At 37.7% G+C, this 24,579-nt stretch overlaps 1 protein-coding gene across 1 annotated transcript; it reads right to left on the reverse strand.

Annotated features, from left to right (window-relative positions):
• Nucleotides 1-1,248: 1,248 nt before the first annotated feature.
• Nucleotides 1,249-22,521, reverse strand: dnaaf9 (dynein axonemal assembly factor 9). Its single transcript, XM_084391188.1, has 37 exons — nt 22,347-22,521; nt 18,485-18,564; nt 18,229-18,354; nt 17,969-18,093; nt 16,665-16,761; nt 16,472-16,578; nt 16,151-16,228; nt 15,949-16,050; nt 15,591-15,646; nt 15,356-15,491; nt 15,164-15,245; nt 15,038-15,074; nt 14,877-14,961; nt 14,006-14,082; nt 13,520-13,564; nt 13,338-13,383; nt 13,131-13,239; nt 12,478-12,548; nt 12,334-12,384; nt 12,142-12,232; nt 11,947-12,050; nt 11,462-11,608; nt 11,263-11,348; nt 11,026-11,127; nt 10,605-10,725; nt 10,404-10,492; nt 9,980-10,117; nt 9,706-9,831; nt 9,515-9,552; nt 8,426-8,561; nt 8,258-8,344; nt 8,060-8,166; nt 7,049-7,123; nt 5,981-6,156; nt 5,712-5,777; nt 5,522-5,615; nt 1,249-4,626 (listed from the first exon to the last, which is right to left on the reverse strand). The coding sequence occupies exons 1-37, from the start codon at nt 22,394-22,396 to the stop codon at nt 4,520-4,522; spliced, it is 3,450 nt and encodes a 1,149-aa protein (XP_084247314.1). The 5' UTR covers nt 22,397-22,521; the 3' UTR covers nt 1,249-4,519.
• Between the last annotated feature and the right edge of the window lie 2,058 nt (nt 22,522-24,579).

Consider the following 24,579-nt stretch of genomic DNA (forward strand, 5'->3'; position numbering starts at 1 on the left):
ATAAGCTGTTTCTTAATGACATTTATGTCACTCTCTGTGTCACAATGCAAATATAGCATTCACACACACAGTCTATATTTCACCTGCCTCTTAGGCAAGTGTCAGGGACATAAAGTGATTCTCAGATTAAAGGGCACTCTGGTCTCAGTGTGTGTCCAACAAAAGGGACAATTATTGTCCATCCTATTCATCAATCCCTGACAGTGATCAAAAGGACAGAGATGACCAAACACCTGCCATGTTCAATGTAGCTTGAACATGATGATGCATGACGCTAGCAACAGCAAGGTCATGGGTTTGATTCCCAAGGAATGCATGACTTTTTACAGCTTGAAGTCAGTATCTGCCAATTGCGTAAATCTTAATCAAATTGTATTCTCATATATATTTATGCAACAAAGGTTTAAACTTGCTTTAAAAATAAAAAGCTTTGAAATGCTATAAATGTAAAAATATATTTTACTCTAAACAGATGGTTTGATGTACATTCTGCCCAACATCCCAATGTGGGTCTGGATCAAGCACCCAGTGCCAAAATCTCTCTTTACCCCACTATGAGGAGCCATGGGATATAAGCAGGCCTTAGTAGGGTATGCATGATGCAGTCATAACAACCAGTGCATCAGAAATGAAACCTTGAACTCGTCCCACTGGCCAGTGAGAAACAATGGCTGCTATGTGTGCAAAGGGTGGGTACCGTCTCCAGGGAGAGATGAAGGGAGCCTGATGTAAGTTGAAAGAAATGTGGGTATTGTATCTGCAAGAGGGTGAGCGCATTGTTTTGAACCCACCTTAGAGCAGAACGCAGGCTGTATATATGGCCAAGGTTGGGCTGGGACGTGTGTGTAGATCCTTTGGGTGCGTTAGAGCCACAGTGGGTTGAATACCAGAATTTTGGAAGGTGGGGCAGGCAGGGACCCTAAGTGAAGGCCAGGAAAAGGATGTGTGTGGTAGGCTTCAATTTGACACACAAACGTGTTCGATTACATATTACAGATACACATGCAAAGGTTATAAATAGATTCTGTTGTTGCAGGCCCCGGAGATTAGCGTTTAAGCAGGGTTTGGCATCCTTAAAGATGTTATCACCATGTGACAAATCCACTGCTGAGTTGATAACCTTACACACACAAACACACTTCTCTTCCAGGCTGCTTTTGTCTGAAGATGTTTGTTGCCAGCATGTTTCACTGAATAGACCAATATGAATGACAGACAATACAAATAACCCACCAAACGGAACGGAAGTAGCTTATAAATATTTTAATGTGTTATTTTGTCATAAATACACCATATATATTAGAAAAAAAAGCATCAGTCACAGGAGAAAACACGAGTTACAGTAGTTTTGTGCAAACAACACTTAAAATTTAGATTTTTCACAAACTTTTGTTTAACCCCTTTAAACAAAAAAAAACAAAACAAAAAAAAGTTATTTAAGAACTTTTGGCACTTTTCAAGTAGAACCAACTGAAATATTGTTCATTAAAGAAGATATCAAAGATATCATGAACTCCGAGCACTGGATATTCTGAAACTGAGGTAAAGATTGGTGAATCTATTTGAATTCCACATTTTCCCTCCGAGTCAAAAAGGTCCAATGTTTCCCCATAACGCCAACACAAGACCTTATGGGTGCATGTTTAGCTTTGTGCAAATAACGTTTAACTAATAATACCTATTTTTAGCTATTTCAATTTTCAGGCTTGTCCCCTGCCAGCCAGCAGCAACTGGAAATTATTTAGCCCTTTAGCTTGTCCTAATTCTACTGTGGCCCTCGAAGCACAGCACATCATCCACAAAATAACGCACCAAATGTAGGCCGGTTGTGAAAGACGTTTGAAATAAAACTTCTATGCTGGTGTTACCTACTCTACTAGATACCTGAGAACACGAGACATGTGCTGTCTGAATGACCAGCTTCTGGTTGGCTATTACATTTTTTTTATCAGCTTTAGGGACAAGATAAAAGTTTTGGTCAGGACTCAGGAACAAGCCTTCAGTGAACATTGAAAGTCTGAATATTTATCTAATAAAAAGTGCTTATTTTTAACCTTTTGGAACGGTTTGTGTTAAGCAAAACGAAAAAGACATAAATCTATCCCTCCTATCTGAATAGCATTGAAGCCACTAATTTAAGATTATCCTTGACATTAATGTCAAAAATCTTTCCACCAAACTCTGTTTTATTCCTCTAACTTCAGCTCGATGAGCACAGCTGTGCGGGCCAGAGGGGGTTCAAGCCCACAATACCAGGAAGTGCCTCTGGAGGGCCTCACTAGAGTCGTCTGTGTGAGGAGCAAAAGCCAGATTCTTAGTGTTCATCTATGACAAAAAGCTTCTAAATCCATCAGCCAAAGTCTAAGACAAGAATTTTTCGTTGACTTGAGTTTTACACGGTGGCCCTCCAGTGCGTTCCTGTTACTCAGCAGACCCTTACTGGCCCTTTACACTAACATAGACAAACAATTGTTCTATCCTTTCACCAACACTGGTGCTTGGCTCTGCCTGGGGATGCCCCTGCTCTCTGCCAAGACTCTGCAGCGGCAGCCAAATATCTGTCACAGGAGAGAATCTGCTTCGCCTGAGGAATACTATCATCTGGCTCCAATTTAATTGATTTCACAGCATTAGAAAAATAGAATTTGCGAAGATAAATCACGTTTTTCCAATATGAAAAATAGATCGAACTCTAGCAATTTCTTTCTTGGTTGTTCCAGTTTGGTGAAAGGCATTTCTGTTAGCATAAATAGAAATTGATAAGACATCTTAACACATGCGGATAGTATGTGCTAAAAATGGCCGCTACTTTGAACTACATATTATATAAGTGTTTCGTAGCCCTGTACCCTTTAAGGACAGCTGCTGTGTAGAACCCGACTAATGGCAACACCACGAGCTAAATGAGCGTGTGTGTGAGCGCGGCACATCGGTGATTGTGTTTCAGCACTCGTGAAGTGACAGGTTACCTCTGAGGCTCTGTCACCTATTAGCGAGTAGTCGGATTCTCTTTGCTTTTTGGTTTAGCGCGGATCTACACCTCAGCAACGTCCTTTCAGAGTTTGTTCACAACAGGGCGGCCTTGAGTAAAACTGCATTTGCATACTGACCAAGTACAGAAGTGTCAAGAGACATAAAAGGCAAAGTTACTATATTATAAATCTCAAAATGAACACTAAAAAAAGCTCATAGCAACATTAGCACTATGTAGCTCATAAATCTCCACAGTAACTCTGACCAAAAAGTGAATATGGCTTGGTGAAAGAGCTGCTAACCATGTAGTGTATTAACACCGGTACAGTATATTGCAGCACAGAAGAGACCAGCAGTGTCCGAGTTTCTTTGGAAGTGCATCTCTCTGCTCTTTTAGTGGTGCCGTAATCGTTTAAAAAGCATTACTTTTAAGGCTTGTCTTACAGACAAAAGGTCAAATGTGTGAGTAAACATGTAAAAGACACTGCTGCTCTCCTGCTGTGAGTGATTAGTCAAAGTAAACATGCATAGAATGACACACACCCCAGGATAGAGCTAAAATATGACCGTAATACTGAACGGTACAGATCTAGTACAGTACAGGGGTGATATATGCACACTAATTCTGCTTCTGCCATGCCTTTGTACCAGCGCACACTCGGCAAGCAAAGGTTTAACACACCAAACTGATTCCTGGTGCTATACGAACCCAACATCAAATAGTCAATCTGATTAAGAACACATTAGAACTCCTAATAATAAATCCTCCATCAACCCCTGATATCCTAACCCTCCTAAATCCTAAAATGGTGTGACTTGAAGCACCGCTGTGTCAGTTAATCGCTTCAGAATGGCTGAAAAGACAAGTGCAGCACATGAGAGATCCTCAGCTCTGCTCTTCACAGCAGGGGTCGATGGATTGACAGAGGCTGACTGAGGGCAGGTGCAGTGCACCTGCCTTTCCAGATGCACACGGCTGGAAATGAGCCTTCTGTTTGATCACTTTCAGCCTCACTGACAAACTTCATTACGATTCAGCTCAATATGTCTGCTAGGCACTGGAATTACAGTAGGACAACCTTCACCGCAGGGAGCTTCGCCACTACAGCATGCACGCTGCAAAGAGCGTAACGATCTGGAAATCCTTTATATATGAGCTAATTTCTATTTTTTATATATCTAATTTCTGTTTAACTTTCATTTGGTAATACAGAGACAATTTATTTTCTTAACAGGATTGTTTTGACACATCTGTGAGCCCTTTACACAGGCTTTCGCATTGCTGCTTTGCACAACAGCGTTTCAGCTTTCTCAGGGTGCTAGTATTATTTACTGTCATGGTATGCTGGGTAAAGGATCTCTCATTAGGCTGTGATATTTCTCCCTGACTGTGAGCTAAATCCTCCTCATCCCTCAACAGCAAATCCCTCATTCTAACTTGTGAAATGGACGGTTTTGTGTGGGTAATTGGATAGTGGACGTTAGTGATTGTAAAGTGACCCCCCCCCTCCCTCTCCCCGGAAAGTGAATTTGTCAGATGAGGGGATTAGGGGTCGAAGAGGTCAGCGTGTGGCTGCAGGTCCACCTCTCTGTTGAAGCGCTCAATCTCTTTATTGGCGTCGTGCACGTATTGATCAATGAACTGATCCATCACTGAATACACACATGTAAGGAATCAACATGTAATGGCAACACAACACACAGCATCACACGAACACATTAGTTCTGTCAAACACAGTAATATTCAATACTGTCGATATTCGATATTAGTTTTAACACTGTCGATTACAGCTCACAATAATTTGAACTGATGCCTCAGTCTGTATAAATGCATTACAGTAATACGCTTAAAATGAAAGCTTAGCTGTATGCGTCATTTTTTTTCAAAACTCCTTCTGATTAAACATTTAGCCTTCTTATCGGATAAAAATGATTATCTGTGGTTCTCGACAGCGTGCTTCTATTGCAGTGTGTAGACATTAAAATAAAATAAAAGTTTGTGGTCAGTAAGATTTTTTATGGTCACCAGGGCTGCATCTATTTGATCAAAAATACAATACAAAATATTGTACAATAAGTAAAATATTGTGAAATATTATTACATTACTCCATTCTTCAGAGTCACATGACTCTTCAGATATTATTTTAATATGCTGATTTCTTATTATTTGATGAATAGAAAGTTCAAAAGAATAGCATTTATTTGAAATATTTTGAAACATTATTATAAAGGTCCTTGTCAATTTTGACCAATTTAATGCATCCTTGCTGAATGTTTGTTTATTTTTAATGCCATGCCAGCTTCTGTGGCTATTTTCATGGCGAGAAAGGTGAAGCCTTAAATTGAAAGGTGTTTACAATTTATTTTTGCTAAAAACTCTAAAACTACAGTATATCTGGTTTAACTTTGTTCAACTTTTCAAAAGAGATAACCGAGTAAAATCTTACTGACCCTAAACTTTTGTACGGTAGAGTAACCAAGAAAATTTTACCACCATGAAATTGACATTTTTAACCTGGTTAACAAGTTACCAGAATTAAAAGATACGAGGATGGAAGTTTTGCTTTTCTCCAAAGAAACTGACAAAGTGATGACCGTTGTAGAAGTAACCAGAAGGGAGAGGATCCAGGTGCCTTTTCATCTAGAGACACATAAAATGAGTACTTAAGTATTTAAACCACCGAAGCAGCATCCGCTTTGGTGACGTACAAAGGCGTGCAAGAGTGTGTATACTCACGTGAATGTATTTGATCTCCTGTGGAGTGAGCGTCCTCTGATTTTTCTTGATTTTCTTTAGCACTTTCTGTGAAACACAAACACACTGATATTTTCAGGCCCTAACCCTCGCATGATTGCATAAAATCTCCATCTCTCTATATCTCTCTATAATGCTACTAATGTAGTTGCTCTCAGCAAACATTTTACTGTTTGACCTCACACAAAATTAGGGCAGAAAATTTGAAAGAAGGCCGCGGATTCCACCTGGTCCAACCTATGAGAATTTACCTGTTTGGCACAATGCCGGAGCCAGTCTTTCAGCCCCTCCTGGGTGAGCCCCACTCCGTGAAACATTAGATAACAGTTGTTTGTTGTCCGCGGGCCATGGTGAGTCCCCTGATCGGGGGCAACGGTCACATTCCCACTGATAGAGTTACAGTTTACCTCCATCTGTCTGTCATTGTCTGCAGTGAAAACAGACACCAAATGCAGTCAGATACACACACACGCACACACACACACACACACACACTGAGTCCAACATGCTGCACACTAATTTATCAAGCATGTCATCAGACGGAGCTATGTCTAGCATGGCGTGCCAACAGCCATCCATCCCATCAATCACTCCTCTGCAGTGTGGACTACAACTCTGCACTCTACAAACAAGCAAGGACTCAAACTTGAAAACAACTGAACGCAATGCACTGAATGTTAAGAAAATGTTACAAAAACTTACAGGGATCTGAAAACAAAAAAATCACACAACAAACCAAACGTAGGCACCAAAAAAAAAAAAAAAATTATATAATATATTAATATTTAAAAGATTTCCATAACAAAACACAGATGATTAATGGGGATAAGTAGGCATCACAGATGGTGTTCGGACCGTACGGGTCCTAAATGAACTACACTATCTAGCGTGCTGTAACTCAGGCACTATTAAATCACTCAGCTCTCTCCATTCTGTCAATCTGCCCACTCTCTCCATGCAACTACACCACAGATTCAAAGGAACAGAGGACAGTCACAAAAAAAACCTCCAAAAACGTGACTACAGGAAGAAACGACTGAGAAAAAAAAAGTGAGAATAGATGTGTGCAGGCCACATCACTTTGAGGATTCAGAGGTGAGAGTCCTACCGTGTGGCGTTACCCCACAGGCACCCTGCCTACTACTTCTCATAGGAAAATCATACATTAACTACACAGACAAAACCAGAGCAAGAGACATCCTGGAATCAAACAATATATATATATAAACAATCTTAGTTGATTCTTGACTATGTCACACTGTATTTCCCATAAAACAAACGCAGATCTAGCAGGAGATGATGAAAACAGATTGCCCTACCAGAGAACAGCACTTTCCCACTGATGTGATAGATGTTTCCTGTGAAAGGGCTAGGTTTGAGAGAGGACTTCAGAGCTGAGAAAAGAAACCGAGACAGAGTGAGTTGTTTTTACTTTGAAAAGAGACGTAAAATGTGCATTTAATGGCATATTCACTTTAAAATATTTTTTTTTTACTCAATGCATTAATGTGCATTATGCGAGAATTCAGACCATCTCAAGAGATTCTGCTTGTAACTGCAACTGACCCAATTTACATTCTTAATCTTTAAATAAATAAATACATTTTGTGCAAAATGAAAATTTGAGGGTTTTATCCAGACCAGACAATGCTGTGTGAAGAATTTAGGAAATAATAAAATAAATATTTTACTTATTATTCTTTATGTCATTCTACTCTGTGCCAGTGATAATTTAGTATTATTTACATACTGTAGCATTATATAATATATTGAATTAGCTGCTATTTTTAACATTTCAGTTTTCATTTAAATTTTTGTTTGTTTTAATAATGTTGTTCATGTTTTAGTAATGTTTACTGTATGCTTTTGCTTTTTGTAGTATACGTTTACTCTATAGTTTTTGCTTATTTTTTAAAATATATTTCTATTTAAGTTTTAGCAGTAGTAATTTAATTCAAATAAGTAATTTAATCTATTTCAGTTTGTTGCTAAGGCAATCAATTTCCAATTTTCGTTTATTTCATTTTTATTTTTAATCAAACATTTATATTTTTGAAAGTTCCATTTCAATTAATGAAAACAATTTCAGTGGTCTTTTTTTAGTTAATAACAACAGTGCTCTGTGCAATATTTATTTACAAAGGAAATCAAACATATTGTATTAAGGTGTGATTCAATTAAGGTGTGTATGTGTAAGTTACACTACAAGTGAAATGAGAAAAAAAGACAATTGGCTAATTATTTGTAATACAAATAATCAACAAACCAGAATGTCATGATTGTGACAGTCTTATTGATGACGATAAATAAACACACAAAAAGATGCTTACCTTTGCAGCGCTGCAGAAATAACGCTCTCTCTAATGGACGACTGAACTCAATACGATGCTGAGAAATAGACAAAGTTCCACTTCCAGACACAAACCGGCCCTCCCACCTGAAACAATATACAGTATAGTCCAGTATAGTTAAACATCCACTTGTATGTACACACACATACTAAGAAGAGGAGAGAACGAGACTATTACCAGCCAGGATACAGAAGGTATCGTGCATTGATCATATGAGACTGTGAGAAACTGCTGACATCCAGAATAAGACTTATGTCTTCAGTCCTGCAATACAAAAAAAAACATTCAAAATTACCATTACATTTAAGTTAGAGTGTATGTCAGAGGAATTATCATTGTACAAACCTTCGAACCACCCCTTTTTCTGCTAAGATAAATGCAGTTCTGGGATTGGCTGCACGGATCAGCTGCTGCATGTGTTTGAGAAGTGGGTGCTTCTGCTCAGTAGTCAAACCCGTGAAGACAACATTGCTGACAACACCTAAAACAGAAACTCATATAAGGAATCATATAACAGATGTTTTATCAGTGCACTTATTACAGGGGCAATTCCCCTTAAGTGCTGAGGTTAAATGAGGCTGCTTTAATTAAGGGCACATTGGTGATGCCTCACTGTCTTCAAACACTACAGTACAGCTTGATTGATACTTTTCATATCAGACGAAAATGATCAGGGACGTTGTTAAAAATAACGCTTGTTTCTAATCATGGGATTCTTCAGAGGAACACGCAGACATACGCAGTTTTTCCACCGTCGGGCCAAACCATTCTCTTCACTTAACCATTCCATTCCGTGCTGTTCAGGGCCAGCCGGCACAGATATGGTTTCATTTTCCACTGTGGGACTGATAACAGAGCTCTTTGGAATGCAATACAAATGTGTCGGTCATTGCCTTGGTAACACAAGAGTTTACAAATTATATGAGACGTAAATAGGGACTGCGTTATGGAGGAAATTTATGGATATTTCTTTTAATTTTATTAATTTGTGTTTACTTAGCTCAAATAGCATGCTTAGCCAGCTACAGAGAAACTGGTAGCCAGGCAACAGACAAGTGACAAATCCTGAGTTGCGCAGTCACTAAACGCATTCTACCAGCATGGTTCTGGTACGAGAACGGTTTGTAATCATGCCATACCAGGCTCAAGTGGAAATACAACTGGAACCGTTCCTTACCATTCTTAGAACCGTTTGGTCTGACAGAGGAAAAGCGGCTATAGAAAGTTGCATTGTTTATTTGTAAATGTGCCCAGACAGTCTCATTTTAATCTTTCACGTTTTTTTATAATAGGTTTCATAGTACAAAGAACATTCTCTCTCTAAAGATCCAAGAAAATTTTTATTCCACATGATATGACCCCACACCAGAAACAGATCTGATCATCTGTTCTACAACATGCACAAATACGCTCACCATATTGAGAGAAACTCACCCTGACTGCACTGTTCCAGGAGTTTGGGGAAGAGAAGCCTGTGAACAGCAGTTTCAGAGAGCTTCAGACATGACATCAACCAACGGAAATTACAGTGTGTTAACAGGCCCTTTAGTGACTTGTATATAACTGCATAATGACATATAATTCTTATTACAGCATTTACACTATGAATGTGGAAATACTCTTGCCTGTGTTTGATGAAGGATGTGAGTGGGTTGACACAGGCTGAGACGGCACCCACTGTCACTTGGCTGTGAACCTGTGGGTCTGGATGAGCCGTGATTGCCTGGATTACATCCAGCACATCAGTGTACCTACAACACATAACCACACAAACTCATGTCATAAAAACAATGATCAGTTAATTTAATTGTTTCTCAATACATAGTGAGCGACTTAAATAAATGTGATCCTCAATGCGCACATCAAAAGGTTCTGAGCCAGTGTTCATGTCTATCTTACCCTGGTATAAGCAGCAGAACTCTGGATGAGTTCACATCTGTGCCCCTCTGTTTGGCCAGAAGACTGCTCAGGAACCGCTGAAGGTGTGATGCACTGAAATCCTCAGAGCCCTCCAGAGAAGGCCAAAACACCTCCCACCTAACAATCAAACAGTACTCAGTTTAGGAGAATAAAGATAGTAATTTGTGCACCATGATTTAAAATACTTTCCACTGAACTCAGAAAGTCACAATTTCCAACCTTCTACTTAAAGAGTTCAGCAGAACACAAAGTACAAATTGCATTTAGGTTTGAATCATCTTCCAATGGTAGTACAGCAAAACATATTAAAGTCATAAACATCGCTCACTAGGAATCTCCCACATCCAATTTTAAATGTATTAGTATAGTTATAATGATAGTTCATGGCATCATGATCTCTCACCTGGTGCTATTTTGATTCACTTTCATCAAAAAATCACACAGATTCTTCTTATGACTGCCCGGCAAGCCTGAAATGATAGTGAGGACCACCTACACACACAAACACATTTATCTATTATTATTCATATGGTCTGTTTCCTCCAGCATGACCTGTCGGCTAGATTATGTATGACTGTGTTCCGTGTATACAAATGCACTTCACCTTTTTGTTGGATTCAGGTATGGTGTTTTCAGGCACAGTGTCTGAAAACACAGTAGACAAGTGGTCGCTACAGACAGACTCTTCTCCCACGCTACTGCTGATGGCAAAATGCTGTAGAAACCTGAACACCAATGTACATAAGAAAAGCAACAAACTTGACGTAAATCAATAAGAAAAAAAATATATTATAATATATTAACTTACATTAAATATAATGCAAATTGACAGATTTTTGGACCATATTGACACAGACAAAAACCAAGCAATCAGTAAAATGTCTTGTGACTTGTCATAGTCATAGCTTGTTAAGTCAAAAGTTCAGATTAACAAGAAATAAGTTGATTTATCGCTTGACATTCTGCCACATCATTCCTGGATAGTACAAGGTCAATTTGTGTACATGTTTGTGTATGTGTGTTACCTGTCCTGCTCTGGCAGCTGTGGATAAGCAGTCTTCAGAACAGCTCTGTGGCTGTTTGCCGCTGGAGAATGTGTTTCATGAAGCTTAAACAGCCTGAAGTACCTGAGAGGAAACACGTCATCGGATACCATCATATGCTACATCATGATACCTCTGGGCTCAAGCACAAAATAAGATCTTAACAAATCAGGCCCTATGCTGTTGGCTGAGCTAATGCAGAATGAAGTGTTATCTCACATGCTCTTGTGCTCAGGGCTCAGCTGATCATGGAGGACGTGCTGCACTCTCAGTCCAGAGTCTGACTTATGCCAAGCTGGCAGGACCTGCAAATCATATCACGACTCATTTACAACCAAACACTAAACAGAATACAACAACTCTGCAGGACGACAGAAACCTAAATGTTCCACCTGCATATGTATGTGTGTGTGAGCACCTGTGAATAGAAGCTTTTGTAGCTCTTGGTTCTGGGAAGTACAGCGATGGCCAGAGAGAGCTCAGTGCTGTGTAAAGAGAATGGAAGGTGTCGAAGCAGAGAGGTCTGATACTCTATGAACAGCACTGAAATATCAGACAGAGAGCCCTGTGAGGGAAAAAAACATTATATACATTTAGTCAATATAAACACATCACTGATAATATATGCATATCGTAGAAAATAGAAAATTGAAAGAATAAGAGACTAATCAAAAACCATCAAAGGCTACATTATTTTTATTTGATAAAAAAATACAATGAAGACAATAGAATTCTGAAATGTTATTACAATCTAAAATAGCTGTTTTCTATTTTAATATATTTTAAAATGTAATTTATTCCTGTGATGGTAAAGCTGAAAATTGAAATAGAAATTGTAAATGTCACTTTTGATCAAGTTGCATCCTTCTGACCCCATATATCATGAATGAGAACATTGCTCACCCCATCATAGAGTTTAATTGTGTTGATGTGACTCATAGAAAGTGTGATGGAGCCATAATGTGGATGTACAAACAGGATACCCTCAGAGAAAAACACCAGCTTCCCTACAAGACAATAAAAACATTACAAAAGCATTATTGCCTGTTCACAAGGACTACTTGAATCGATGACCTTCCAATAGAGGTGACATCTGACCTTCCTCCGGTGTGGAGAGCAGGCTGTTGGAGAACATGTAGGCAGAGTCTCTCACAGTAAGAGGAATGCCCAAACACGTACCATCCTCTTCCTGTTTTTACACACACAGATATTAAAGCATATACAGGAGTTAGAACAGCATGAGGGAGGAGCTTCTATGTTTTGCCAAACCACTGCATTGTGAAACTTCACCTTCAGAAGATGCTGAGCCTGTTCAGACATTCGCACATCAGCCTCATCTACCTATAACACACAGAAGTTAATTAATCAATTAACTCAGCATTTAATCAAAAATGATCTCTGTACATGTAGAGAGAGAAAATGAGTGCACTATACCAGCCAGCAGACATAGCGAGGAACTGAGGAGGTGAGCACAGTGAAACAGCTATCAGAGGAAAGGGCGCCATCTGCAGAAGAAGAGATGCCTTGCAGTCACAAGTCCAGTTTTTCAGCACTTAAAGGAACACGCCGACTTTTTGGGACTTAAGCTTATTCACCGTATCCCCCAGAGTTAGACAAGTCCATACATACCCTTTTCATCTCCGTGCGTGCCGTAACTCTGTCTGACGCACCCACCGCTCCAGCTAGCATACTGCTCCCATTAAAGTGACAAAATAACGCCAACATTTTCCTATTCACAGCATGTACAAATTGGCGTTATTTTGTCACTTATTGGGAGCAGTATGCTAGCTGGAGCCGTTTACCTCCAGTGCCTAGCTAGGCTAGCGGTGGGTGCGTCAGACAGAGTTACGGCACGCACGGAGATGAAAAGGGTATGTATGGACTTATCTAACTCTGGGGGATACGGTGAATAAGCTTAAGTCCCAAAAAGTCGGCGTGTTCCTTTAAAAGGTTAGTTGGTGTACCATTTTTAAGAAAAGAATACTCAGCAATAGTGTTGACTGATGAATTTGCACATGGTTTGTCTTAAGGTACATTAAAAACACCACAGACATTTAACTGAATACAGTCACTAAATGGATTCTTACCTCTCTGCTGAATGTAAACGCTGGACTCTAGAAAGGATTCAGAGAAAACTATTGATCCTAGGTTTCCTCCACACTGGGGATCTGGGATATCATACACCATCATGGATGCCTGTGAAGAAGTCAGACATTTTTTGTCAGTTGTACAATGAAAATATTTAGTCAGCCGTACAATGAAAAGCTGCAGCTGGGCTTAAAGTTTTTACTCACAGTTTTTACCAGAAAGCGACTGTCCTCATCACTGAGGGGAATGATTCTGTGTAAACGAAGATTGTTTATCTTTTATATCAGTTATGAAATACGAAATAAACCAATTGAAAGAACAGAAAATGGAAAGTGTATAATACAGTGTAATATGTGAAGGGAATAGCTGTGTGTGTATAGAAACTCACGTTCCCTCATTATTGACAGCCTGTATGCTAAACACAGCTTTGGACCTAAATTAAGTAGACAAAGTATATTCTCTATTCACAATGCAAGCAGAAAATTCTCACATTACATCAATTTTAGTAACCAGTGTTATAGAAAAGGCCCACAAGTGATCTGAATGCTCAGAACCCCAGAGAGAGTTAAGCAGATTTGAACGCCAATTGAATGCCAGATTTGAACGCCAACTGAAACGTCTGGCAGTTCTACGCATTATCTTGTGTTCCCCTAGTGTTTTTAATAACATTTTGGATAATTTGATCATACTTCACCTTCTGATAAGAAAATAGTGCTCTCAGCTGTTCAACAAATTTGATAATGTTTAAATCCAATCATAGTATTCATTGCTAAACCAGTTCAGAAAATACAGCAAAAAAATAAATAAAGTCTCCTCAGATTTCTTCTGGGCCTTTTTATAGCCACAGAGTGTGATTTCTGTGTGAGTTGCATACCTGAGAGCTCCCTTGTACTGAATCAACCCAAAATTGTCCAAGGCCAGCTGAAACGTTTGTTCTGCTACATCCTTTGCCTTGAAAAAATGTGTACATCATTTACTATAATAATAACCTGAGGAATATTTCTATACCCATAATGATGGCATCATAAATTGACTGTAATAAAAGGCCCATTCACACCAAGAATGAAAACTATAACGATAGCTATATAGCATCCACACAACCAGAACACTGCAGCATGTGCTATAAAGTAGGAAAGAATTTGATTGGCTGTTAATGTTTTTTATCATTATTATATGAATTCTCTCTGAAAGTAGTTCCAGCAATAATTCAACAATATCATTCCTCTGTGTCATTAGTGTTTTAGTTGTGGCATGGACTCCACTCCACTGTTCTCGTAAGGTGCGATCACATTTACAGTTGTTCAGCGAATTTTCATGGGTAAAATCCAGTCATCCTAATAGGAATCCATGCGATGTGGAATTTCTTGAGGGTGAAAGATGTTCCCATGCAGACTTTGCAGGGTTTGTTAAAGTTCGTCACAGACTCACTTTTTGACTAACAGAAAGCTGCATGGTTTGAAAATGACTTCTGTGTGAGCTATGCTTCATGCATCGCTACACTTGACAATGAACAATATACCTTTTTTGCCGCAAAATTTTGCTAATGCGACCGCACCTTTGGAGTTTTTAAAACTTTATGGTTATAGTTATCAGAAGGCTATTTCTGAAATGGAAAAAAAATTTACCCACATTCAAAGATTGCTCTTCCATCTTAAGTTGCCTTTTTATTTTATTGGTAAATAAAATTTACGTTTAATGTAAATCCTACATTAATGTTCGTCACAGTTCTGAGAGTGTCATTTTACCTTTCTATCACTGGAGTTGATAGAGAAACATTTGATTCCTGCCAGTACAGACTGAACCGCAGCTGAGTAGATATGTGAAAGCAGCCTGTAACACAACAGGTCTAAATTTAGTAGCAATCCATTGATCAAAACACGGTACAAAGCACGATTGGAGAACTTACTGGAGATCTGTGCTCTTCTGCTGGGTTTTGTCATTTCCTGTTGGATTAACAAAAACAGCAAACATCACACAGTGCAGAGAAATTGAAAATGATTTCATTAAAGACATCCTCCAGAGGTACACTTACCCAAGTATGGGACATGTGTGCTTCCAAAGAAATAGGTTCGAGCGCAGGCTAGTGGCCCTTTAGGAGCCACACATTGCAGCAGCTGTGAGAGAGATATCAAACTGTTGTATGAATAAAAATACATAAAGGAAGGAAAGGAATTGATGTAAGTTGAGGGCCGAGTCATCATGCCGCTGTGTGGCGCTGTCTCACCATGTGTTTTGCAACACCCCCAGCAGGGCTTGTGTTGCGGATATGGTGGCCTTCAGAGGGAAAGGTGAAACAGTAGTTCTCCAGATCTTCCTTAGTAGAGTGACTCCCAAACAAAACGAATGGCTGCCTGCTTTTACTGCAGTACAAACAATGTAAAATGCATCATATGCCTTACAAAGAAATAATTCCTCCAGAACGTCTTGGAAATAAGAGCTACCGTATCATATGGAAATACCTCTTGTCTGTGATATTGCTGGAAATAAGACCATGTGAATAATACGTTCTGAAAGGCTGAAAGACACAGAAAATGAGATTAGGCATCATACAATGAATCATCACCACCACATTATTTTCAGTGACTGTTACAGCCACATGAAATGGCTAAAAACCAGACGGGAGCCCTAAATTTGAGTTTGTAGACATTTGTGGAAACTACAATGCCTAAATAGCTATTTGACATTTGGTTAACACATTTTTTTCCAGCTCATGCAACCTATGTGACTTCACCTGAAAGTAAATAAACCAACTTTGATATTTAATTTAGATTTTAAATTGTTGCAAAATTATGGTAGTGATAATATTACAAACAGTACCTCTGCAACTTGGGCCTCTGACAGCTCCTGCATGGACAGTGCACTCTCAGTTTCCATACTGGAGAACAGACAGCTCCACTGTCTTTCGAACAGCTGAAGGTCCTGTGAGAGAATATCACACCCACTCTTGTATAAGAAAAAAATGGATGCATGGGCATGTGAAAGGTAAACAATCATGCTTTGATCTATGCAAGTGTTTTACCTCATTGAGAAGGCAGTCTAGAGACACTGGGTCCAATCTGCTGTAGATTTGCCAGAGTCTCTGACTTACATCTGTGAGCTACAAGATGCAAGACAAACAATTTTGTTGCAGGACATAATAACAAAAGCTGTCTTAGTTTATATGCCTTTACTTTAGTATCAATCATATTATATAATATACAACTGTTATATATATATATATATATATATATATATATATATATATATATATATATATATATATATATACACAACTATATATTATACAAATTATATACTACCCATGAAGTCATGTATAAGTAATAGAGTAGAAATACAAAACCTTATATTTCATGGTGAAAAACCCTCCAGCCCCGATTCCTTCCAAGGCAAATGCCTGAATGATGGGCCATTTCTCCAACATAAACATGTCAAACTTCTGAACTTGGTCTAAGGAGTATATGAATCAACCATAAATATGATGGGCAAAAGTACAATACTTTTTCAATACCTACATCGGTGTATCACATGCTTACCATGTGAACTGTAGGGGATTCCAATACAATGGCAGTCTTGAACCATGGACACAAAACTTGAGATCTTAAATTCCTCTGCAACCTCTTCATCCTCATACTAAGAAATAAACAGCAAAACAGGTAAAAAAAAACCCAACTAATAGGTGATCTGAGATAAATGAACCAGTGGATGAATATGAGTGTGTGACAGACAGTCAACATTGGAAATATATGATCAGATATTTGATTGTTTAAATGCTATTACCCCTCTTTATTTACATTTAGATGTCTTTCTCACTTAAACTTAATATTTAAGAACACTAATAATGGTTAAATGTAATCTCTAGCAAATCTCACGATTTATTTATATATATATATATATATATTATAATTTATTTAATATATTTTATCATTTAAATGTGTACGTGTGTGTTTTTATATTTAGACAAAATAGTATAGAATTTTGAATATCTGCTACAATATTGAAAAAAAAAAAGGTCAGCCTATAGAGAGTATGTGTGTGACATCACCGTCGGCTGGAGTAACTGCGGTTAGGCCCACTAAGTGGCAAAAAGACTGAGTGGCAGCATTTGTTTTCAGCGTGAATGCCGCGAAAAATACACAAAACACATCTAAAACGGGAAAAAGCTTTGTGATTGACTGTACAACTAGATTTGACAAGAAATATGAGGTATATTTTTTACAGACTGCCGAAAGCTACAGAAAAGAGAATATGCTGAATTTAGGGATAAAATCATACCCTATATATTGTATTGTTATACACTGTATTGACAACTCGTCAATATTTACCATCTTATATTCTGCATAATTGGACGTTTTTAAATAAACACTGATAAAAAACTATACAAGTTTTAAGGCTGGACGATTTGATGAAGTGATCACCTGGATTTAGACCTACCTATATTGTATTTATATAAAGCATTCACAAGCAAATTTGCTTTATGTATTTCCCAGGCGTTAAAATCAGGCACATATAAATGACAGGAAACACGATTCCTGGCTGCATGTCAATATCTATGGATCACTGGATCTTTGGTAAGTTGTAAGGAACACTATATCGAGTCCATCCTTTAGTTTAAACTAATAATCGTTTGTTTTACTCGCGTTTTCGCAGTTTCCCCTATTAAATCCAGTCAGGCAGCAGGCTCTTTTTCCACTCAGTCTGGATGAGGGGGACGTGTTCTGGCGGCAAAGTGACGTCAATGCATACCCTCTTATTCTTCCAGCTCAAATTGTAATATAGGTGCAATCCCTAGTAAAGATGTGGAGATGATGAAAAGCAGTGCAGTAGAGTAGATCATTACCTCTGTCTCAGTCAGACAATGGAGGTGCAGATTCCTCCAGTGAGATACATAGGGAAGCAAGTACCCATAATTCACTGGGTTGCAGTACAGATGGACACACTCTGTCTTAATAAGGATGATCACATCTAGGAAAAAGCAATCATACAACAGCACAAAGTCAAAAAGATGTACAACAAATGTGCTCATTCCTAGTACCAAGAATGACTGACTGCAATTAAATAGCTTATTAGTGAATATTAATGAATGAGAGGTTGCCGTACCATCCAACACTTCCTCTGGGAAGTCCTCTGGGATCTGATCCATGTCAAAATGGTTGTGTTTATACAAGCCACAGAGAAGGTAGCTGGCCAGCTCGCTGCAGCCTCCATTGTAGCGGCTGTCAATACCTGAAAAATCAAACACAGCATATTACTTACAGGTGGCTCACTGGAGCAAGCCCTCTCCACCTGTCTCTTTGGAGTAAAGATTAGGCTACATGAGTGAAAAAGCACAGGTGATATTGATTAATTAACTCACCCAGGGAGCAAAGGATGCCATCTGGAGCTGTTTTAACATCATCCCTTAGCAGAGCCTGGACCTGCCGTAAGCGGGAGCAGCTGCAAAACAGCATTGCATTACAGTCACCGAACATGGTTCAGGAAATAACGAAACCCTATACAAAACAATATAATACTGCATTACTCGAAATAGGAAGGACGGCCTCCTTATAGGACTCATGCAGAAAAATCATTATTTATTCACCCTCATGTCCGTCCAAACCTTTATGCAGCTCTTTTCCATATAAGGACATAAAAGTAATTTATATGACTCACTCATCCACTATAATCTAAGTGTTCTGAAGCCATGTGATTTATTTGTGAGGAACAGACAGAATTTTATGTAATTATTAACTGATAATCTCTTTATACAAGAGCCATTGCATTCATTAAAGATTCTTATACTACAGGGCTGTTGAAATCTTGAATCTGATTGGTTGATGGACGTTCTAAGGTGTGCAATTATTTGTATAAAATATTATGTGTATCAAACCCATGTGAATTCAGAAATTGAGACTACGCCATACTGTTTTGAACATTGGTTTCAAAACTTTTTTTTTTTTAAATCGCAGCTGAATGACGTTTATCTGGTCAATTCGTGTCTAAAAGGTTTAATTAATTCAATCAATATTTAATATATGTATAAGGGTCAATGACGTGACGCCTACATTTTCTGTCCGATTGCATTTTTTCAGGCAAAAATGGGTTTAAATGCCTAAAAAGATACTGCATATTTGTAGTACCTCTCCCATGTATGTACTCACTTTAACTTTTCAAAAACCTTTACTTATTTGTTTTTTTTTTTGTTATTTAAAGTGTCAAAACATCATGTGGTGCGACCGTCCGGCCATAACTTCTGTTTTGAAAACATCTTTGAAATTACTCTGAATTTATTCAAATTTATATTCTGCACTATTTGGCATGATTTCCAAAATGTTTTGTAATCCTTTAAAATGTATATTTATATTTCCATCATAATATACAAACAAACTTTGTCCGATGATGTCCATTTTATGAAATATCATGTGGTGCGACCATCAAGGAACTACCATTTTGGGACTTACATGTTGAAAACTATTCAAACACAGGAAGTTACATCATAAACCAATTTACCAAGGACCCATGGAAGCAGCAAGCAGGTTTGTAATTCTCTCAAATTGGAAAAAAAATAAACCTTTGTAATGGTTGGTATGTAGTTGCCAAATTTGAATGTCATGTGGTATGACCTCAAAAAAAATCTAATATTAAAGTTATTTCTACAAATATATATTTTTATTATAAATTTCATAGTGACCTTTTTGGCAAGCTAGCTTGTTTTGTATAGGTGGCCAATTCTGTGCCTGTAAATTATGACTGAATTTGAAAATATCATGCACCAATCGTGCGACCAAATATCATGTGGTGCGACCACTGCAGACTGTTTTCAATGATAGATATTGTCCTAGATTGGCAGTTTTATGCTTTTATATTCAATTGACGGGTTATATAAAAAAGTACTTTACTTTAGTATCATTTGGAGTAGATTTTTATGCAATTTGGGATATTTTTTTATATATATTTCAGACAGTTTATGTTTACTCTTTGTACAATATGAGAAAAAAAAATAAAAAATTAGAGCATGTAATTTCAGTTTAGTAATACTGCATTTATTTGTAGTGTATTTATTATTGCCTATTTATTTATTTTAAACTATTTTAATCTATTTTACCAGATGCCACTGCCAAGCGAAAAAATTCTGACCCTGCAGCAAGAGCAGAGTACCTTGATAGGAGAAGAGTGAAATATTATTACAGTTTAAAATATCTGTTTTATATGTGAATATATAGTAAACTGTAATTTATTCCTGTGATCAAAGCTGAATTTTCAGCATCATTACTCCAGTCTTCAGTGTCACATGATCCTTCAGAAATCATTCTAATATGTAACCCTAGACCACAAAACCACTCATATGTCATATGGGTAAATTTTTTGAAATTGAGATTTGTACATCATATGAAAGCTGAATAAATAAGCTTTCTATTGATGTATGATTTGTTAAGATAGAACAATATTTGGCCGATACAACTGAAAATCTGGAATCTGAGGGTGCTACAAAATCGAAACATTAAGAAAATCGCCTTTAAAGTTGTCCATTTATGTCTGCGATATTGCTATATTCACTCACAAAAATAAATGTTTATAAATTTATGGTAGGACATTTACAAAATATAAAACATCTTTATTTAATATCCTAATGATTTTTGGAATAAAAGAAAAATCAATAATTTTGACCCATACAATGTATTGTTGGCTATTGCCACAAATACCATGTGCGACTTGTGACTGGTTTTGTGATCCAGAGTCACTAATGATTTGCTGCTCAAGAAACATTTCTGATTATTATCAATGTTCATATTTTTGTGGAAACTGTGATACATTTTATATGTCAGGATTATTTGATGAATAGAAAGTTCAAAAGAACAGCATTTATTTGAAATAGAATCTTTCGTAACATTATAGCCTGCGCCTGAATGTGTCCTTGATTAATAAAAGTATTAATTACTTTAAAAAAACTATTGACCCCAAATGTTAACTGTATACAATACTTTTATGAAACAATTTATATCTATAACATTATTATTTGTTAGAAAGAAATTCTAAGTAATGTTTGACCAATTGCAACAGGTATTATTTTTTTTTGTATTTTAAAATTGGCCTCTTGAAAATCCTTATACGTCATTGACCCATAATACAAAAAGGATAATTATAGTTAAATGTTTCCAACTGGCCTAGTTTGCCACGGTCTGCCTAAGAACCCACAAAACAAGCACCTACTCATTAATAAAATATTATTTGTTTTATTAATTATATAATTATTTGTAGATTATATTTAACGTTAATAGATTACACTTTCAAGAAAGAATTTGCAATTGGTTTGTGAAAGGAGTCATTGGGTGGTCACTATAAACTTTTGTTTGCTGAGAGAAGATTATTCAAAATGTTTATGGAAATATGTCTCAACTACAAACTTGTTGCAAAGGATTTGGGATCAACAATATGAATACAGAATTTTCATATTTGGGTGAATTACTCCCTTTAACATGATCAAGAAAGGTGCTGAAAGTGTCCAGAGGCAACTCTTCTTTAAGAAAGAAAGGGCTTTATATATGAGAATGTTGGTGAAAACAAGACGATGGTCATCCAGCCCCAAATCCACCATATTCATGGCCACGAGCATTTATAATAAGGCAAAGCTTGTGTAGGCTGAAGCACTACAACTGTACACTATCAGAAATATAACGTTATTTGTTTTTAGATATGTCTATTCAAAACCAAATGTGCAGCTAAAATGGACTTAGGTAACTTACACGTAATTTTGAGGGAAATTAACGTAACTTAGATATATTTCGACAATGAGTTCAAATATCAATGGTTCTACTGAATGTATCGACGTTTGATATCAAGACATAGCAAAATCCATATCTTTGGGGTCATATTTAACCAAAACCCAGGCGAACGGATGTTTACAGTCTTCCTGTGCTGTCACCATCTTGGAAACGGAAGAAGTGTTTCGGAGGATCACAAATCAAGCGAGAATAATGACTTCACGCTGAGGGGTGGGCGGAGGCGCTCAACGACAACTAGGCCTATCTACTAGCTAATTAAATTTTTATTGAATAACTGGTCATTTTAGCATCTTACTAACGTTATACTGACGCTTTCTTTTGACACGATATATTTAAATGGTTGTGGCGCGCGCGGACGGTTGGCCTGCAATCCGCAGCAACCGTCATTTTTAAAATAAAAACATTGTGCCTATAATATTACCGGCATTAAAATAAACGACGGAAAACAATAATTACCTTACGGAAGCAGTCATTACAGGAGATTTGTTTTTCCTTATAGCAGCCATGTTCGTTGTTTGGTATTTAGAATTGAGATTTGTCACTATTTCTATTGCTGTTAGTCTCCATAGTAGGAGAAGTCAGTCACTGTAGGAGAGAACAACGGACTTGAGCGCATAGGAACCGCGCATACCATTTCTTCAAGGAGGGGGGATTCGTAATTTTCAGCTTTGTACAGTGTTACAGTACAGACAATATGCCGTCCCGTGATTGAAATATCAACATTCTTTGTGATAATTATTTATCAGTTTGTCATAAGAATTGTTTTTTTAACACAAATATTGCAAAATTAAAACAATAGAAAGACACTGTTGCCGCCTCCTCCGCTGAGGTCAAAGGAAGAAATATTATCAGTGTCTCATGCAATCCTCGAGCAACGTTATTCTTTCTTTATGCGAATAAAAAAATTATTAAACAACAATAATCTTTTAAGTTATTAAAACGGATTTACATATGTGTATAATAATAATAATAATAATAATCTCAGAAATTATATTACTAAAGGAACATCGAAAAAATTCAAATAGAAGTTTTTTTTTATTTTATTTTATATTAGTTATGTTTAATGTTTGTTTTGTTTTATTGTCTTCGATTTGTAATGCCACGTTTGTGTTGTGTGACATTAGCTGTTGAAACAGGCTATAGCCTACTACTGTTATCATGGGGATTCTTCCCATGTTTTTGTTTTTCCATATCTGTCCTGTGAGAAAGTTTTAGAAATGTCTTAAGCCTTTATTATTATTATCCAAAACATAGATAAATTCTGGGGCTGGAAAATGAAGAACACATTTCGCAACATTATCGCAAAATTATCAAGCCTACTCATTTGTGTAACGTTAGGTCTGAGAGCTGCAAAAATAGAAAAACAGGAACATCGGTGGATGGCTTTGTGTATATTAAGACTTAAGATAAAGACCTGGCAGGCAGTTTGTTGAATTTCTCTTAAACACACACAAACCTCCTGCCAAAAATACGAAAACAAAGACACACTCAGACAAGCACAAGCCAACTTTCATTTTCCAGTTTATTAGAGTACCTTTAATTGGCAAGCACAATACCCCATAGATGGATGCTGAACAGACTCTAGTGCACCTTTGCTTTTACTGTAATTCACTGGAAAGAAAACACCTTTTCAAACTCCCCCACAATGTTTTTCTTGACTTGTTTGAACTTGACTACTGCTCCAGAAAACAGGAACACAGACCCTGGAAAGCACTCCAGTACTTGACCCTGAGGAATTGACTTCCTGTTTGTTACTGCTATCTATCTGATTTTCCTGTTATTGGCTAAGCATCACAACTAGCTAACACAGTTAACTAACATCAAATGCCAACCATGGAAGCAGCTGTAGGCTACATGATAAACACCTCTAGTCTAACTTGCTGAAATGAGCAAGCGTTGCTTCCTTCATTCATCCCACTCACAAATCCTATTCTTTGGGAAAAGCATGACACGCATAGTACAATTTTAAAAACATTTTTTATTTAATTTATTTATAAAGCACATTAACAACTGCACATTCAGACCAAAGTGCAGCACAATCAACATACAAACACATAAAATACAATAAAACAAAAAACAAGATGAACCAACTAGTGTATGGGTGTGACTTACCCTACACAAACCCTACTTCTTAAAAGCTACTGAGAAGGTTGTCACATTCACCGTCTGTCATCGTCTGTGTCTTCACTACACTTCTCAGAATCCTGTCATCATCACCTGCACCTGCTCCTCAATAGGTCCTCTCCAAAGGGGCCGCCCGAAGGGTCCTCTCCGCCATGGCCGCCCTAAGGGTCCTCTCCGCCGTGGGTCCTCTCCGCCGTGGCCGCCCGAGGCCGCCCTAAGGGTTATCTCCGCCGTGGTCCTCTCCGCCGTGGCCGCCCGAAGGGTCCTCTCCGCCGTGGCCGCCTCCTCAGCCTGGTTCGCCGTGGCCGCCTCCTCAGCCTGGTTCGCCTCCCCGTCAAGGACTCCAGGATGCCAAAGATGGCAATGTCCATAAAACTGAAAAGTCTTGTCACTTTTTTGACACAAGTTCATCGGTCTAGCTTAAAATGTTCCCAGCGTTACTCGTCGTAATTGCATTTTTACTAGTAAGAATTCAATTAGAGAGCTTTACAATTCAAATCTTCATTAACCGACAGAAGCTTTGATGTAAACACACTAGATGAACGCCTTTAACTGTTGCACTGGT

This window comes from Rutilus rutilus, assembly GCF_951802725.1.
Source record: "Rutilus rutilus genome assembly, chromosome: 20".
Lineage (NCBI taxonomy): Eukaryota > Metazoa > Chordata > Actinopteri > Cypriniformes > Leuciscidae > Rutilus > Rutilus rutilus.

Coding starts and splice junctions, on each gene's coding strand:
- dnaaf9 (XM_084391188.1), bottom strand. CDS start 22,396: ATGGCTGCTATAAGGAAAAACAAATCTCCTGTAATGACTGCTTCCGTA. Junction 13,240..13,337: donor GTCGCTTTCTGGTAAAAACT/GTGAGTAAAAAC, acceptor ACTTCTTCACAG/GCATCCATGATGGTGTATGA. Junction 10,726..11,025: donor CAGCTGCCAGAGCAGGACAG/GTAACACACATA, acceptor ATTGGTGTTCAG/GTTTCTACAGCATTTTGCCA.